This window comes from Nomascus leucogenys, chromosome 2 (assembly GCF_006542625.1).
Source record: "Nomascus leucogenys isolate Asia chromosome 2, Asia_NLE_v1, whole genome shotgun sequence".
Taxonomy (NCBI): Eukaryota; Metazoa; Chordata; class Mammalia; order Primates; family Hylobatidae; genus Nomascus; species Nomascus leucogenys.
Genome location: NC_044382.1, coordinates 87322684 through 87335808, shown reverse-complemented (window position 1 = coordinate 87335808; position 13125 = coordinate 87322684). Strand labels below are relative to the sequence as shown.

General features: G+C 47.4%; 1 protein-coding gene across 2 annotated transcripts in view; it reads left to right on the top strand.

The window, feature by feature from the left end:
* LHFPL2 (LHFPL tetraspan subfamily member 2) overlaps window positions 1-13125 on the top strand; it is a 158888-nt gene that overhangs the window by 124626 nt on the left and 21137 nt on the right. For both annotated transcript variants that reach the window (XM_030800445.1, XM_030800453.1), the window contains exon 4: window positions 10760-11374. In XM_030800445.1, coding sequence (XP_030656305.1) covers window positions 10945-11374 — 430 coding nt within the window. In that variant the 5' untranslated portion in view covers window positions 10760-10944. The remainder of the gene's footprint in view (window positions 1-10759; window positions 11375-13125) is intronic.

Sequence of the window (13125 nt, the reverse complement as noted above, 5' to 3'; positions counted from 1 at the left end):
TATGACTTCTGACTCTTGCCTGAAGCTAAGTCACTTAGAAAGGAGTCTCCCATAGTGCTGGCTTTTCACCTTTAGAATTCCAATTGATATGTATGTGTTAATCAGTTGGCACCTTTCTTGACATATATAAGAAAGCAAAATAGAAACCCTTTTAAAAACGGTTAAGACTTTGTATTCTGCCATGTCCTTCAGCGTACAGCTATCAAATTGTTCACGATTCCAAGCATTTTACTTGTCTGAAACGGGACGCAAAAGTATATAAGAAAGGAACAGTCGGTGATTTTTCAGAACTGAGTAGGGGTCCTTTAACGGCAGGGTCCATCTCTGTGGCCTGGGGCAGGGGGGGTCTCATGTGTAGCAGTTAGCCGAACGACCATAGTGGGGAATGCTCTACCGTATTCCCAAGAATAGAAGTCAGAGTTAGGTTCTCCCACCCCAGGAAAAAAAACATATGAGCAGAAGAGGGAGCCAGGCCAGCTCACAGCCTTGGCCAGGGCCCTTGTGTAGCACCCACGGGTGTGCCCCGGCCATGGCTGCTCAGCTCTCCATCAGCCACGGCTGTCCGTTGCCATTCCTGGTAACCTGTGGGGTCTCCCCGTCTCCCTTCCAACCAGAGACCTCCCTCTCCAGAGGAGCAGGTCCTATGGAGCCATCTGCTCTAGAAGGAGCCTCTAGTCTGGGAAAAGGTAGAAGAGGTGGTCATACGCTTGAAATGACTGACTTTTGGAGCTGAAAGTGACAGTGGTGATCTGCAAGTCCAGCGCCTTCACTTTGGGCCTGAGACATTGAAGCCAGAGTAGGCAGTGGAGCCGTGCGAGGTCACACACCCATTAGCCGAGAGCCTGGGTCAGGACCTGTGTTTTCCTGCCTGCCTGCATAGTGGGTCTTTTTCCCTTGCCTGTGACTTTGCCATTGGACAAATTTCCTTCTAGAGAGTTAGGATGATAATAGAAGGTGCTTTTGTGGCCTTGGGGAGATAAGCAGCAGAAAAATAAATGTTGACTAATATGATGGTAATAGTAATGATTCCTACTATGTCTTGGTACCTACAATTATACCTGGCTCTCCATGCACAGTTTTTGTGTTCCACAAAAAAAGCGTGGCAGCGACTTTCCTTACCCCCACTTTAGAGATGAGGAAACTGTCCTTAGAGAGGTGACGTTTATTGCCCAAAGACACAGAGCTAGTTAATGCTAGAGCGTGGTTTATAGCATTGAAGCAGTTCCAGCTCTGTGTTACATCCTTTCTGCCACACAACTCCTTTTACATGGGGAAATTAGTATTTGAAGGAAAGGCTAATTACCTACATGCCAGATGGGCTCCAGAACTGGAAGATCTAAGTGGCAAAAGGAGTGCCTGAGACACGAAGCCAGAAGTGGTCGTGTTTATGCCGGGTCAAGGGACGGGGAGGCTGGATCCTGTTGCGGGGGCATAGTCCACATGGATGGAGTGCTGGCCGTGTGCTAAGTGTGTTCTAAGCTTGCTACTTATTTTAACTTAGTTGATCCTCACAACATCCCTACGCGGTAGGCCATTACTCCATTTTACGGACACAGGAACTGAGGAACACGGGCCCAATTTCACCTAAGGTCACTACTGAGGACCAGGGTTCAGATTAAGAGTCTGCCTCCAGACTGAATCATTCTTACATGCTGCCTTTCTAGATGAGCTCATTGCCCTGGAGGGGTGGAGGTGAGGGGTTTTGTCCTGTGTACCCTTCCTGAAGCCTGATAGATCCCCCCCAGAGGCAGATTCTGGCTGTTGCCATGTTATACTGGAACCCAGAATTATCAGCCACCCACTTGTGGGGTACAGAGAAAAAGAACTGCTCTGCCACACATGGATGTCTTCTTGCGAGGCCTGCGGTGATCAGGGCTGTGAGAAATGGTTTACTGTGATGAGGTCTGTCCTAACCACCTCAAAGAAGTATGTGTCAGCACCCCAGGGACATGCTCCTTTTTATCACCTAACCAAAATCCAGTCTAGTTTTTCTTCTGTGGATTCCCCCAGGCTCTCTTGCCTCCCGTCTCTCCCTTACAGAGGGCTGTCTGGGTTCTCAGCGGTCATCTTCGTCAGCCTGGCTCATGCTGGGGAGCAAGGTAGCTGGAGCCCCTGGGAGTCCATAGCACTGGGCGTGGAATGGGACAGACTTCCCCTGTCCACGTTGCTTAGCAGCCCATCCAGGTGAGCACCCGGGGAACAGGGAGTTGGGAAGCGTCTCTTATAGAAATGAACCTAAAGCCATTTCTGCCCCAGCCTTTTGCTTTGTGTTTAAGTGGCCTGGTTTCCTGACACATAGTCACTGCTTCTGGGACATCCAGCTGAACTTTATCTCTGTTTACTATGCCTCACTATTGTTAGAAGCTACAATAATAAGTCCCTCTTCCCAGAAAGAGGACACTGGGATCATATGAACAAGTACAAGAGTTCAGACTTTTTAAAAGGGGTTTTTCTGTGACCATCTTGAACTTTGAGCGTGCAGTGACTTCATCTAGGCTGCAGTGAGGAACACTCATTGGGCCACCTCCTCACAGCTGGCACATTCCTGAGTCATTACACCGGCTCAGTCCTGCAGGCCAGGCTGCTGCCCAGATTTGAAGGATCATTCTGTATTCGAAAGTACCTGTGGCTACTGGCAGCTGCGCATGGAGCTCACATTCCCCTGAGGAGTGTGCATCCCTTTGGAAGCTGCACTGAAGCCGATCTGTTTTCAAAGCGTAATATGAATCCTAAATATTTGGGGATTTCCTCTAGTTAATAAATGGAGAAAGTATAAACCTTTCTACAGTTTTGAATGTGGCATTCTCATTAGGGAAAGTTGGAAAATGCTGGGTACCTTGATCCCTGGCCGCAGGTGATCCGCCAGCCTCGGCCTCACAAAGTGTTGGGATTATAGGTGTGAACCACTGTACCCAGCCTGTTACTTTTCTGAATTAAAACTCTCTTATTATCCTGAGAAGACACAAGAGGTTCACTTTAAGACTTATATTTTGCCCAATATCACAGAATTCATTATAAACTTGAAAAACACCTTTCATTTAAAATTCCTATAAAGCAGTGGCATTAAAAGGCAACTCCTGAAATTCAAGTTTTAATTTCATGTAAACAAACTGAAAATGCTTTTGACTCTATGGTCTGTACCAGCATAGGCATATGGGCCCGGCTTATGGCATCTGGGCTACATCCAATTTTAGTGTCTACCTTAGAGGTTGGTTTGTTCAGCCCCTCCTGCCTGTCGGACAGACACACAAAGAAAGACTTGCCCCCTAAAGAGCTTTTAGATGAGGACATTTGTAGAAATAGAGGGAAAACAAACATAAAATACGCAAGTGGGCTTTAGAAGAGAAGGAATCATTTAGAAAATAGGACCAGACAAGTGGACCTTCCATCTCTGGCTATAGATGCTGATATGGTTTGGCTGTGTCCCCACCCAAATCTCATTTGAATTGTAGTTCCCATAATCCCCACGTGTCATGGGAGGGACCCAATGGGAGGTAATTGAATCATGGGGGCGAGTTTTTCCCATGCTGTTCTCATGATAGTCAATAGTCTCACAAGATCTGATGGTTTTATAAAGGGCAGTTCCTCTGCACATGCTTTCTTGCCTGCTGCCATGTAAGATGTACCTTTGCTCCTCCTTCGCCTTCTGCCATGATTGTGAGGTCTCCCCAGCCATGTGGAACTGTGAGTCCATTAAACCGCTTTCTTTTATAAATTACTCAGTTTTGGGTATGTCTTTATTAGCAGCATGAGAACAGACTAACAGATACCTCAGGATGGGAGGGTAAAAATGGCCTCTAGAAATGAGTGCCCAGAGGTAGATTAATTGGATACAGGAGGAGTTGGAGTTGTCATCAAGAAAGAAACCTATGACTGGCCAGGATGGGTGCATTAAACAACAAACTTGACAGCATGGGGTCAAAAGAGCTCATTGGGGTTCCCATGCCCAGAAAAAAAGAGACTTGTTCAGGTGTGTTTGGAGGGAGGGGCTGCCAGGCAGCTGAGAATGTCAATAGTTTCAAGGGGAAAAGAAGCATGTTTAAGAGGTGTCAGGTAAGAATCAGAATGCCTGAAAATCTTATAGGTCTACCTTGTAGGGTCCTTGAGATTCCCTGAGATTTGGGGTGGCCAAGGCCACCTGAGTACCTCCTGAGTGACCAGCCCAACTCTGGAGGAGAGGACTTTGAGAGAAGCAGAAGCCTGTGTGGCCAACCATGCAGTTTTCTGAACCCATGTCCAGGCCCCTCAGGTGTGGGTGAAGAAAGGTAACAGTAATGAATGGGGAGCCCTATTTTGCCATTCGCAGAATAGAGGTTTCTGAAAACAGAAGTGAACTTTAGCGTGTGATGCAGAGACCACCCAGGACCCCAGGAAAGACAGGCTCAAGGGCACGAGGTTCTGAGTCAGTCTTCCCTGGCTGCGGGGGCCCCAGTCCCTATCATCCTGTCATCTTGGACATCCAAACTAGCATAGCCTTTTTTAAAAATGGAGAAAAACAACTAAAAATATATTTAATTTAGTAAATATTGTGAATGCCCAGATTATAGACATGTGCATCAGAATAGACCCTTTAAAAATAGATCTTAAAAATCATCTTAAGTTGCTCCTATACATTCAACATATTGCCTTCTGTGAGAAGCCCCCAGAGCAGGGTTTCTCGACATTGACAACACTGACGTTTGGGACCAGGTAATTTTTGTTTAGCAGCGCCCCTGTCCACCAGATACCAGTAGCACACACCCCTACCCCCACAGCTGTGACAGTCCCAAATGCCTTCAGATGTTGCCAAATGTCCCCTGCAGAGTTGGTGTGGGGACAGAATTGCCCCTAATTGGGAAACATAGCTTCAGAGTTTTCCCAGAAGTCACAGATGGGATGGAGAAGAGGAGTCGATCCGAAGTTGAGCCAAGGAAATTGGCAAAAGCAGGAGGTGTTGAACATGTTTAGACTATACCCTAAAGAACAATAGAATTGTTAGTGCATTTGGGTCCTCTTAAATATAATCAAGATGTCTGTATTTCTGTAGTGAATGTGTTTTATGGGGTGGTAAGAGTGAGAGTTTCAAAACCTCCTTTGGTACATTTTTTTTTTAAGTCATGCAAGGTCCTGTACTTTCTGTGCCAACACTATCCTTTCAGTTCTGAAAGCTCCTTTTGTCTTCTGAAGAGAAGGACCTGAATGTTTGGGCAGATCATTTCATGCTATACGAGGATTATCAGACAACAGATGAGCTGGTAGAACAGCTGGCTTCCCTACAGTCACTGGGCCCTGTGACCTGGGAGGCATCACGAGCTGTGCAGCGGACAGGTGGTCTGGCCACTGGGTCTGTCCTGACTGAGCCAGGTCACACTCCTCCTGCCTCTGCCCTTCAGCCTCCCCTCCCCAGTACCAAGGAACCGACCTTTTCCACGCTGCCTCACAGTGGCCTTTCTGTGAAAGGCTCTCCTGGGAGCTTGTTAGAAATGCAGATTCTGGCACCACCCAAAAAGTTTGATTCAGTGGTTGGTTGGGGACCAGGAACGTACTTTTTAAAACAGGTAGCAGCTGTCATTCTCCTCTGGGAGATGGTCCAGGAACCCACACTTTAAGAAGCAACACTCTGGAGGGTCTTTCCAACTCTTGGAAGGCAAAAGCACATACATTCTAATTCTCTTAATCCTCCCATCTTTGCAGAAGAAACGGGGATGGAGGCCATATTGCTGACCTTTGCGGGATTCATGTGTCTGAGGGAGATTGCAAGAATGAAAACAGAGATCGGCCAAGCATCTACCAGTCTAGCCTTTAGATGTAACTTCCAGTTTCTCTGAAATAGAGGATAGAGAACAAGTTGAAATGAAATCATGAAGAAATCGACAAATCCAGATTGTCAAGTATTTTGTAGGACAACTAGCCCAGTATCTTCAAATAGTCAATGTCAGGGGGAAAATAATGGGGATGGGGTGGAATAGGTTGGGGTGGGAAGACTATTCTTGACTAAAGAACCTAATCAAATGCAATGCATGAGCCGTGACTGAGTCATGGTTTTAAGAAAACAGCTATTAAAAACGGGGCAGGGGTAGGGAAATTTGAGTAGGAACTAGGCTTTGGCTATAAGGGGATTATTGTCCATTCTCTTGGGTGTGCTAATCTTGTTGTGATTATATAGGAAAATGTTCTTATTTTTAGGAGGTGTATGCTAAAGTATTTAGGGGTGAAGTGTCAAAACATCTGCAACTCATTTTCAGATAGTTCAGAAAATGTGTGAGTGTGTATGCTATAGATTGATGGAACAAATATGGGAAAATGTTAACAAATGTCGAATCTGGGTGTTGGGTATGTGGGTGTTCATTGTCTGTTCTTGCCAACTTACATCTATGTCTGAAAACGTTCATAAAAAGGTTGAAAAACAGAACCAGGATGAGTAAGCAAGGTAGTGTTCTTCACAACATTGTTTGTCGTGGCCCCATTCTTTGGGTGTGCTGTTCCCATCAGGGTGAGGAGTGAGGGCTTTTTGATGCAGCCTTGATTGACATCCTTCAGGTTTTCCTTACTCTTTCCAGGTAGATGTGAACTTTGCTCCTGAGTTTCTGTCCGGGTGATCCAGCCGGCGGGCACTGGGTGGTTCTGGCTTCACATATACTTTCTTCCCTGCTGACAGCAGGAAGCTGCCAAAGACAGATCCGGGATCTAAGTGACAAACCCTGGCTCAGCTCTGCTGAGGACCTTCACTCTACCTTTTCAAATTAGGGCTCTGGGAAGAATCTGTACGTAGGACTGACTCCCAGAGACCAGCCATTTAGAAACTCCTCTTTGCTCCCTATTCTCTGGTATTAATGTAGGTTTCTGCAGGATTCTCATTTGTCTTTTTTTTTTTTTTAAGTGAAGAGGCTTTACTTTGCAAACCTTTGTGCCAGTCATCATTTTCTGAACATCAGAGGGCTGTCTAGATTATCCACAGTCACCTGGGATGTGATAGTAAGGTCAGGTGTTGTCGAGGGGAAACGTATTTAGTGGCCCGTGGAGAAGTCTTTTAGGTAGAATGGCAGGGAGGGCCTGGTTTATGAAGTGGGCTTTGTGGAAGCAGGCATTACGGTTAATAGCAACGGATGCCAGGCCGAGGAGGGCTGTGCCTCGTATCCCTGTGGTTAACAAGGTTCTGTCATGAGGATCTCTTTCCCCTCGGATACAGATGTCTCAGCAGGTACCTGCCTTTCAGTGCACCTAGCCAAGCTGGGACAGAGCACAAACCACTGCAGAAGCCCCCTGCTGCACTTCCAGATGGTCCCTTGTCCTGCTACCCTGAGAACTTTGCTTGCAGCCTCTGTTAGTCCGTTTTTACACTGCTGATAAAGACATACCCGAGACTGGGTAATTTATGAAGAAAAAGAGGTTTAATGAATTCACAGTTCTGCATGACTGGGGAGGCCTCACAAACGTGGCTGAAGGCGAAAGGCATGTCTTACATGGTGGCAGACAAGAGAGAATGAGAACTAAGTGAAAGAGGTTCCCCGTATAAAACCACCAGATCTTGTGAGACTTATTCACTACCATGAGAACAGTATGGGGGATCCACCCCCATGATTCAATTATCTTCCACTGGGCCCTTCCCATAACACGTGGGAATTATGGGAGCTATAATTCAAGATGAGATTTGGGTGGGGACACAGCTAAACCATATCACAGCTCCTAGGAAGCCTTGATTTTAGTCAGTCAGCCTTGCGTATCACGACTGTTCCTCTGACAGTAGCAGTTAGCAAACTTACTAGGGAGAACAGAGCATCTTATCCCCCTGTTGAAAACAGAAGAATGAAGCCCTCATCCCAGCCAGTCTTGTGTGGGTGTGAGAGTTTGATGCAGTGAATGAGGAAATGTTTTAGCACAAAGGAGAGGGAACTATATTATTTTAACTTAAGCATGTGGGTCCTTAAGTAATCCTGCCTTCAAATTGTTCTCAGGCATTTTGCTAAGCCCAGACGTCCCATCTTCTCCTGTCCTGAACTTTTACAGCCTTTTTCTTCAGAAGCTGCAAACTAATTGCATTCCTCACTCTGAGTACAGCTTGCTGGCCAGGGCAGTGGACACTGGAGTAGTCATTAAGATACAAGTCACCCGAGAGGTTGTAGGAGCCCTGCAGTTCTGCAAGAGGACAAATATGAATGTTCTCATTGAAAAATTACATTCAGGCCGGGGCGGTTGCACACGCCTGTAATCCTAGCACTTTGGGAGGCTGAGGTGGGTGGATCACCTGAGGTCAGGAGTTTGAGACCAGCCTGGCCAACATGGTGAAACCCGGTCTGTACTAAAAATACAAAAATTTAGCCAGGCATGGTCGTGTGTGCTTGTAATCCCAGCTGTTCTGGATGCTGAGGCAAGAGAGGGGAGGCAGAGAGGTTGCAGTGAGCCGAGATCACGCCACTGCACTCCAGCCTGGGTGACACAGTGAGACCCCATCTAAAAAAAAAAAAAAGAAGAAAAAAGAAAAAGAAAAATTACATTTAACAGAGAAAAGGGATGGGAAAGAGATTGTCTGTGCATAACAGTAAAATGGTTTTCTAATCAAATGGGAAGGCTTTATAGCTCTCAACAGGCTGGGCTTGCCACCTGAGGGCCCAAAGTATTTGTGAGCCTGGTGGGCACGTGCAGCCTCTCAGGGCCTCCTGGGAGTCCTTGTGGCTCATTTTCTTGTTCTCTTTTAGAATGATCATTTTCATTACAAACAATCTCCTCTAAAGCCCTTAGGAACTTTTTTCTCAAAAGGCTTTCTATTTGGTACTATCTAGAGGAGGGAGCTGAGAATGAGTGAGTCGGAGTAGGATATACCTTCTGGCTGAATGCTAATTTATCTCCACCAGTTGGATTGACAGCTGAGTTAGGTAGTGGGGAAACAGGAAGACCAGGACTCTGTCCTTGAAGACCGCAAGGTAAGTTTAGACATGAATGACTCCGTCCATCTCTAACTAGCCTGTGCTTAATGTTTTCTGTGTGCAGTGGCCAGGTTTCTGTAATCTACTGGGCACCTCAGTTGGATCAATAGTTGTCTGAACGGTGTCATCTATGTTACAGGAAAAGCTTCGGAGGGCAGGGAGTTGATATTTGTTGAGCACTTACTCTCCCAGGCACTGTGCTGGCTGCTTCAGTAGGTTCTTGTTCATTCCTTGCAACAATCTGGTGAGGTAGGCTACCCTTACCAGCTCAGACGAGGGAGCTCTGAGAAGTTAGACATCCATATGGTCAGTGCTGGAGCTGGCTTTGGAACCCATACCTGATGGACTCCCTTTCCTTACCCAGTGCTCGGCACAGCGCTGTGACACACGCACACACACCCTGACAAGTGCATATGTTCCTAGTAGTGCACTAGCTGTGTCCCCAAAATAGCATCTTGTATAGCAACTACCATGATATGAGGATTTTAAAATACATCATGTTTCAAGGGATGGGTAGAGTCACATGCTCACTAGGAAGTCAGCCAGCAGGCAGACAGCTGGTGCAGGGTGTAGAAACAGGCATTTTAAGCTTTGACACTGGGCTTCCTTATTTCTCCGCTTCTCTTCCTCTTCGATAACTCCCTGCCTCACCCCACTCCCAGCATCCCAGGGGGCTCTTTGCAGTTCTCATGGAGTTGATTTGACCTCAGTTAATGAGATCTAATCATTCAGAGCAGGGCCATGTGCCCAAATGTGAGCTGTGTGATTGTTCCTGGCCTTGGAATGGGGCAGAAAATGGTGCTGCAAACCAGCCCTGCTGGCCCCCATTTCAGGGTCCAGACTCCTCTGAAGAAGGCTTGAGCCACTGGAGCAATGTCTTCTGGTAATGAAGTCACTCCTCCTTGGAGACAGAATGAGGCCTCTGTGAAATGAGAAACAATGGGCATGTTGAGTTCCCGACCTGGGGTGAATCGCAGCTTAGGCAGAGGCACATGGGATGAATTGGGACAATTCAAGGGATGCATTCTTCATAGACAAGGTTCTGTTGTCAACAAGGCCACTCAGTTGTAATGATGCTTAGTTAACGGTCATTAATGTCTTTTAAAAATAATTTCCTCAAGTAAGTCATGAACTCTTAAGGTTTTTTTTTCCCTCTTTGAGTTTTAATTAGTGTAAATTATTTTGTCTAAAAATCACCCTGTGAAAAATGGATAAAATATAGGTATGGGAGCAATGTTTTGTTTATTCTTTTTCATGGGATTGTTTCTTATTTACATATGAAGCAAACACACTTATGTCTCTGCTAGTAATTTAATTTCCAGGAAATAAAAGCGGGGTGTTGCTACTCTCTACTGTTAAGCAAAAGCGCTTGGTGCAAGTTTCTCAAAACTTAGCTCACCTAGTACCAAAACAGCAGACAAAAAGTCTTGCAAACTTAAAAACAAAACAAAAAATTACTAATAGAGTTGATTGCCAGTCTTGCCTCCTTCTCTCTGGATCCCTGTGCTGTTCGACTTTTTCCAGTAAAAGATGAGGGAGCGGGAGCCCTGTCCTAAGAGTGCAGCAGCAACCAGGACAGTGCCCCCTGGTTGGGAGCAGGACCTGACACTGGCTGCCTCCTTCCATAGTGCTCCCTATAGATAAGGTTAACCGCCACATAGAGTTCTGAGTGCAGTGAGGTCAGGAAGAACTTGAAACAAACGCAGTCAGTGCAACAACCGCCTGGCATGCTGGCCAGGCCCGGGGCTTGCTGGCAGGGTTCTGCGGGCACGGGCCGGGCTTGGACGGTATCGCCGAGCGGCGGGAAGGCGGGGCGGGGCCTGGCGGCGCTGCTAACCGCCCTCCCTCTCCCCTAGGTGAGGCCGCAGGCGGTGCTCTGGGTCCGGGAGCGCTGTCCCCAGCATGAACGCGGCCGGCGGCGGGAGCGAATGACTGCAGCTGCGACTTCCTTCCCGGGCCGCCCGAGCCTCCTTCCCCACCGACTTTCTTGTTTTGATTAACTCCGTGGACTCCTGACTCTTTCTTCGCCTGGAACATCAATATGTGTCATGTCATTGTCACCTGTCGCTCGATGCTCTGGACCTTGCTGAGTATTGTGGTGGCTTTTGCCGAGCTCATTGCCTTCATGAGCGCAGACTGGCTGATCGGGAAAGCGAGGAGCCGCGGCGGCGTGGAGCCGGCGAGCCCGGGCGGGGGCTCCCCAGAACCCTACCACCCCACCCTGGGCATCTACGCCCGCTGCATCCGGAACCCAGGGGTGCAGCACTTCCAGCGGGACACGCTGTGTGGGCCCTACGCCGAGAGCTTCGGCGAGATCGCCAGCGGCTTCTGGCAGGCCACAGCTATTTTCCTGGCTGTGGGAATCTTTATTCTCTGCATGGTGGCCTTGGTGTCCGTCTTCACCATGTGTGTACAGAGCATCATGAAGAAAAGCATCTTCAACGTCTGTGGGCTGTTGCAAGGAATTGCAGGTAAGAAGGCAGGACCCCGGGCACGGTGGGATGGAGGGATGGAGAGCTGCCAGTGCAGCGCACTCTGGCACTGGGCATTCCCTTCCTGCCAGTTTTGGAGAAGACCATTTTCTGTCTATTCAGGTTTCCTTTGCCCCTTCCGTTCTAGGCGACGTTTGTGTGCTGCTCGCATGGGTCTCTTTCCCCTGTCTTACCCCACAGGAAGACAGGCTTGTTCTGTGGTCTTACATGGTCCTCCTCATTGCTTATTTCCTCGGGGTCTAAGTTGTTGGTTTTAGTTTGAGTAACTACTCCTACTTTTTGTTTTTCCCATTAAATTAAAAGCATGCTCTCCACTTCAGTGCAACTCCCTGAGGAATTATGGAGCGCGTGAGTCCCACCTGCAGCAAGCACTTTATGCTAAGAGGAATGTAAGCGGGGGGTGCTCATTAAGAAGCAAGCCTGCTTCCCCCATCCACTCTCAGCTCCAGCCCCCAGGTGATTTCAGCTTGGGTGGGGAAGACACGGGCTGGGAAGGAATTAGTATCAGCTGCCCTGTGTTTAGTGCTGTTCTAGTTTAAATTGTCTGTCTCCTAGAGCCTGACAGAATGTTCTGTGCATTCAGATCAGACAATGCAAGCTAACTCTTCCATTTTCTGGGAATTTCTCACTAACGAGCTTATTAGAAATGGGTGGAAAGAAAAGCACGAGCTCTTTACAGTGGTCCCAGGAAGAAGGCTATGAGCTGCAGGAAAGCATCCACTGCTACCAGAACTTTCGTAGGCTTCCCCACATGGGTTTGAAAGGTGGGTCCTGACCAATGGGGTAAGAATCTGTCTAGGTTTGATTCAAGGTTCTTGTTCTGGGTGACAGAAATTCACACACACGAACACACGGCTGAGTTTGAAGACATCCCCAAAGAAGTAGAGGAGTAGACTCTTGCTTTGATATTCAGAAAACAGGTGCCTACTTTTTAACCAAGACAGTAATCTAGACTCTAACAGGACAAAGTTACCCACCTACAACCCTAAATGAAGGGCACAGGTGATTCATCCCTCAGCAAATTCTAGAGCTGTGTGCACAGGATTCTTCAAAATAAAGCTATGCACTGAGCCATATGTCCAGGGCTGTAAAGCAGCAGCCCCCAAATGAATTCACTCTAGCTGGCCTCATAGCAAACTCTTGAGCTCAGCAGGGCTGGCTTCCAAGTAAACAGATCAAATGACAGTTTTTTCCCAAACAGCCGATAAGATAAAGTTTACTGTTCCTCAAATCTTAGGAGGCCCCTGTGTAGGGTGGAGGTGGGGGACGGGGAGTAATGGGCCAAGAGAAATGACAGAGGGCCTGCTCCTTAGTTCTGACTTGCTTTCATGGGGGAATACACCATCCAGACACCAGGCCCTTTAAACTTTCTGGCCCAAAGGGACAAGTCTCAGGTCCCTCATCTCTTCATCTGCCAGGATCAGCCATACCACAAGTGACCCAGGCACTCATGGAATTTGGGAGACCAGGATTCTGTATTTCAGCATTGCTTCTCATTAGTAGTTTCACTTGAGATAAATATACCACCCCGGGTCTCAGCGTTCTCCTTCTGAAAAATAGGGAGATTGGAAAATATGACCTTCCTTTAGATTTTTTAGGCTTAGAGTTTGATTCTGTGAAGCTCCTTGTCCCCTTTTGACTCACTTCTGAAGACGACTCTCCCCTTCAGCTTGGCATCTCACCACCCAGAAATATTAAACGTGGCTTTCAAGATTGATTCATCATTTTCT